General features: G+C 34.3%; 1 protein-coding gene across 1 annotated transcript; it reads right to left on the bottom strand.

The window, feature by feature from the left end:
* Window positions 1-314: 314 nt before the first annotated feature.
* On the bottom strand, window positions 315-5,112 carry LOC18039980 (ATP-citrate synthase alpha chain protein 2). Its single transcript, XM_024182356.1, is given in 15 exon segments — window positions 315-658; window positions 743-859; window positions 965-1,081; window positions 1,190-1,291; window positions 1,442-1,537; window positions 1,634-1,715; window positions 1,809-1,923; window positions 2,342-2,393; window positions 2,681-2,761; window positions 2,916-2,935; window positions 2,938-3,076; window positions 3,164-3,325; window positions 3,327-3,341; window positions 4,670-4,789; window positions 5,002-5,112. Coding segments are annotated over 14 exon segments (1,269 nt in total). The 5' UTR covers window positions 4,769-4,789; window positions 5,002-5,112; the 3' UTR covers window positions 315-586.
* Between the last annotated feature and the right edge of the window lie 461 nt (window positions 5,113-5,573).

Genomic DNA, 5,573 nt, shown 5'->3' with positions numbered 1-5,573 from the left:
TAATATATATATATATACTCCTGACTCTCAATCTCTCACACTTTAGTGCAAAGCTTTATTGCAAAAATACTCATGATTTAAATTACTATCATAGACAATTTAATATAAATAAATAAATATATAAAATTCTTTGCCAAGTGATAAATTAATATATTTTCTCAAACATGTGAAAAATTTTAACCACTTGATTTATTGACTTATGCTGTTATACCTTCTCTTTTTTTTTTTTTTAATTATAGAGATATGCCCGTATGATGATAACAAAAAAATTGAAGAAATAAAATGGATACATAGAAGTACGATTTCTATCACAATAAAAAAACACATTTTCAAATAAATGGGATCAAAAGTTCACAAATATGATGTACAAAGTTACAAGAGTTCAAGCCTTATTGAAAAGCATTGTCTCAAAAAAGGACAAAAAAATTAAAAAAGAAATAAAAAAAGGTTCAAAGTTTTTGACAACAATATCTCCATCGTCTGCCTCCAATGAACCCATAAATGCCAAATTATTTTTCTCCACTAGGATGACGCAGACTTACTCTCTCGCGACACCTTAACGATGGAGAAAAAGGAATTGTTGAATCTATGATGCCGACATGATGCAGTCAATTGCCTGCTTGCATATGCCTGTCATCGTGGCCTCAGGGCCATAGACCTGCAAATCAGGTAAAAGTTTCACAGAATTTAGAAACATTTTCAATCTAATAGCATAGTTTACGGATACGTATTGATCTCGTACCTCAAGTGGTATTCCCAGTTCCTCTCCCAGAGCACGCATCTTTGCAAGACCAGTCTGATAGTTCGGACCACCTCTTCGAACAAATATGTGCATTCTTGCTGCTTTTAGTTTGGATTCCTACGAGGAGAAGAAAATCAGATTAATACAAAAACAAGGAGTAAGCCAAAAGAATGAGAAACTACAAATGAAGTTGATATAATTCAAACTAGAATATTTACATACCTTCTCCCTCAAAGCTCGAATAATCCCATTGAATGTTGTAGCAACATCAGTAAAATTTGCAATACCCCCTCCAATGAGAAGGGCTCTCTTACGACCATCAGGATCTGCAGTGGCACACTACAATGCCCAAGGTTACATTGTTCCTCACCAGAAATGTTAAAATTGCCAGGATACATAGAGAGCTTGAGTTCCAAAAAACAAACCAAAGTTAGTAAAATCTCTTACATCAATAACAACCCTTGCATACTGCAACACCTCCTCCTCGTTGGGAGCTCCACTGTACTCTGCATAGTTACCAAGCTCCGATGCATAACCCAAGTCTCCAACCTAAAGAAATTCAAACAGAATTAAGTGCTCGTAAACAAGAGTAGATATTGAAACTTGCAACAATATTGTTTCTAAAAAGCATTGTAATGTACGTAGTTCAACAAATGTGCCAATGGAAAAGTGAACAGAAGGACATGCTGGCACACTTACAGTATCAGCATATATTACACTAGCACCACCTCCAGCTACCATTGTCCATATACGCCCTTTGGGGTTCAATACAGTAAATTTCAAAGATGCACTTGTCTGCAACGTAAAAGCAAGAACATGATAAAGACAATATCTTCTGCTTTCTGGAATAAATTTCCTGATGAATAGACGCTAGAACAAGGGTAGAAGCACCTTTTCATCCAATGAGTGAATGAAGCTTTCGGTAGAACTCAAGACTCTTCCAAAAGGCAAAGGAAACTCGATGTTGGCCCACCTGATCGTACAAAAGTATTTTAGTTAATACAAGATACCTAATAGAATATCTTCAGATTACATGGCCATATACGTCAAGCATATATACACATACTTCTTAAAGTTCTTAAAGGCAGCAGTGTCATCCAGCTCTCCCCTCATATCCAGCGGGTATGGCTCCCCATTAACCAGTGTAAAGGGATTCATCTCTATGAAACTGAAGTCGAGATCTATGAAAAATGGATGAAGTTAAAAGTTAACATTGTTACCATGAAGAATATTATCTAACAATCAAGTATAAAAATGAATTTTAAAAACTTAAATAAAAATAAGAATTCCTTTCTCCCACCCCCTTCTCTTTCTCCTTCAATAAATTTTTTACCCGTTAAGGATCCTATAGATGATTAAAATAGTTTTGCATATTTATGATCCCCAAAATAATTTGGGATATCCATTCATCTTCCAGCGACTTTGAGACCCTGTTCTTGATGGTTCCTAACCATCAGAACAATGTAGGTTCAAATAATCTGCATACAAAAGTAACTAGCTGAAATTTCAGTATGAGGCTTCTAAATCTTTTCTATACTCGTGATGACGTCTGTTCCAAAAGCAGGTGGTAGAAAATTTTAAAACTTAAAGACGGCGTACCTTGAAATACGGCAAAGACCCCCATGATGAAGTCACCAATTTTTCCACGAAACTAAAATAATACAAAATTCAGGTTAGCACATGCTAGGTCCAAAGAAATCTATAAGACAAAAGAGAGAATGAAATCAGTAATTGATACAGGATCCTGAAAGCCCTCAACCATGAGGAATCTAAAAGATGAAGGAGAGTAGCATCATTTAAGATGAGCAGGTGAACAGAATTTGTTGGACCAAATCATATCAAATAATGTTACATCTATTGAGAACAAAGTTTTTCCTAGTATTCAAATAAATCTAGAATAAAAACCATAAACAACTGAGCAAGCATAGACGAACTCACCTCCAAAGGAAGTGTGGCTATCAAAGGAGCACATGCATCCAGTGTCATATGTTTCTCTGTTGGAAGGAATATTGTTTTCACCTGTAAAATTTTTAAAATAATAAAAAAATGTGTTTCAATTCATATAGTCCCTGTATGCTATAGACTCCACCAATTCTAAACAAAATTGTAATCGAACAGAAAACTCGATTCCAAAATAAATAAGAATTGGAAGAATTGTACTTTATGGCTACACCTTGTCCCAGTTCTCTTCAATTCAATACCCCCACACTCTGAGAAGCTAATGGTGCATCCAAGCCTATCGGAGACTATTGAAAGATAGTACTCTTGGTTGTGAGGGACAAATGGTTCAATGATAAAGGTAGTTATTGGTCCCTTGCAACCGCCCATCTCAACCTAATAAAGATCCCATCCACACATCAGTATAATGAAATCAAAATTAACAAAGTGTGAAGTCTCTGCTTTATTTGATCCATTCATCACCTCTGTACCAAGGCGTCCTTTGACAAATTCAGCCACTTGAGCTAGATCTAAATTCAATGCCACCAAACCACTCTTCCCACGTTTCCCAAACAACATATCGGGTTTCACAACCAATCTTGAGGATGAAAGCCATGGTTCTTTGTTTGTCAACTCAGAGAAGTCCCGTAGATTCTGTCACCTAAACAAAAGAACTAAAATAATTATTTCTCTAAATTTCTGAAAAGGTCACAAGTATTTTTCTTCCTTTTATCGTCCTTTAAAAAAAATGTTAACTTAGATAACAATCTCAGTCGTCAATTTACAGAAAAAGATGCCATAACATCTAAGAATATGGAAATCTTTTGGATCTATGAAACAGAATCACCTCATGTTAGATATTCTAATGATAAGAAACCATTATGCTGCCCAAATATCAACTAAATCCAGTCGCAAGCTCTGGTTTCAATCCCAGTTCAGCCAACTATACAAAAAGCTTAGAACTTGGCAGAAAGACATACTGATCTCATCTCATCACTTTATTTAAGGACAAAAACCAGCACTACAAGCTCATACAAATAAATATTCAAACTTTAACACCTTCAAAGCAATTCAAAAATAAAATCACGATCAAATGAACAATCTTCAGTGATTATCAAAATCAAGAATACCCCACCAAACCTAGATGAAGTCTTGGCCTTTCCCCGAGGATGCTCACACTAGGCACAATCAAATAAAAAACAAACACAACCACAGATGAACGGTAACCCCTTCATAAACAGATACACAGATTATGCTACTCAAATATCAACCGAATCAAGTTCCAAGTGCTCGATCCAATCCCAATTCAGCCAATTAGTTAAACAATTCGTATAGTTCATTCAATCCTGTTATAAAATCACAAAGCCATAGTGATCTCAACTCATTGTTACTAGTTAAGCTCAAAAACAAGTCATTCATACAAATAAAACGTACTTTCCAATCTTCAGAGCATTACAAACTAAAACAATGATGAAATTCTAACCAAATGATCAAAATAAAGAATTTCAAACAAACCCCAGATGAATGCCATTTCCCACAAGATGCACACACTTTCACAAGAAAACATAAACACGGTTACACAAACAAAGAATTTATCTTTTTAGGATAATTAATAAAATAGAAGTTTCCAAATTGCAGCTATCCTAATGATCGGCAACCATTATGCTACACAAATATCAACCAAATCCAATTCCAAGCCCCAGATCCAATCCCATTTCAGTCAACTTGTCGAAAAACTTAAATTTTTCATTGAAGTCCAATAACACAACCAAAACAATACAGTGATCTCAATTCATTATCACTACTTGTTCAATAAACTGTCCCCTACACGTCCATATTACAAACTTCAGGGCAATTCAATGCCAAAATCATGGTCAAATTCTAACCCAACTAAGTGATCATCAAAATAAATAATTCCCCGTCAAACCCGGATGAAATTTTGACATTTCCAGCAACATAAACACACTGACAAATCAGATAAAAGATCACCTGAGCAGAGCAGATCTGAAGGTCGAGGCCAGCAAGACGCTTCAAGTGCTCTTTCAAAAGTCTCTTAGAATCATACTCTCTGATCTTCTTCCTAGCCATATCAAATACAACTCAATACCTCTGCAGGAACAACAAAACAAGAAGGTATTTTTCAAATCAATATATCAAGCTAATGCTGTGTGATACAGTCTCTTGATTGAATTATATATATACACACACAGAGAAGGAGAGAGAATCAAGAAGGAGGTTTATTGCTTGAAAGATAAGACAAGATAAAGGATTGATTGTTACTTTTTCAATTATTAATATTATGATAAAAAAATTAAGCTTACAGTTCAGACAGAACAGCAAACAAGAAGTGAAGATGAGAGAAGTTTTGAGGAGTTGGCTTTGCTTTTGGTAAGTTGCCGTTGGTTGGTTGGCGAATTCTGCAAGAGACGTTGAGAAATAAGAATTAAGAATTAGGTGCCAAAGTCAACAAACTCTTCTCCACACCTACCCCTTTTTTCCCCTCTGTTTTTCATATTATTTGCCCTTACTACTCTAATTTTTTTCCCCTTAATTTTCAGTTTTTTAATTAATTTTCTCCATTTTCAGTTTTTCACCACTCTTATGAATAATATCTTATATTATTAATTTTTTATTCACACCAAAACTTATATTTATATTTTAATTTATATGATTTATTTAATTTACAATAAATATTAAAAAAAAGTGTATATGAAAATCAAAATAATATTATAAAATTGTGGTGTCGGTGGATTATTAGATATTATGGAAATAATAAGGTTAAGTGATATATATTAATTTTAGTAAGAAAAACCGACAATCTCCGAATGCAATATCTAATAAATTTATTGAATTTTTAATTTAGCAAGTTGGCCATAAGTCAACTCATGAAAAA

Source organism: Citrus clementina, unplaced genomic scaffold (assembly GCF_000493195.1).
Source record: "Citrus clementina cultivar Clemenules unplaced genomic scaffold, Citrus_clementina_v1.0 scaffold_6, whole genome shotgun sequence".
Lineage (NCBI taxonomy): Eukaryota > Viridiplantae > Streptophyta > Magnoliopsida > Sapindales > Rutaceae > Citrus > Citrus x clementina.
This window is presented reverse-complemented; position numbering and strand designations above follow the sequence as displayed.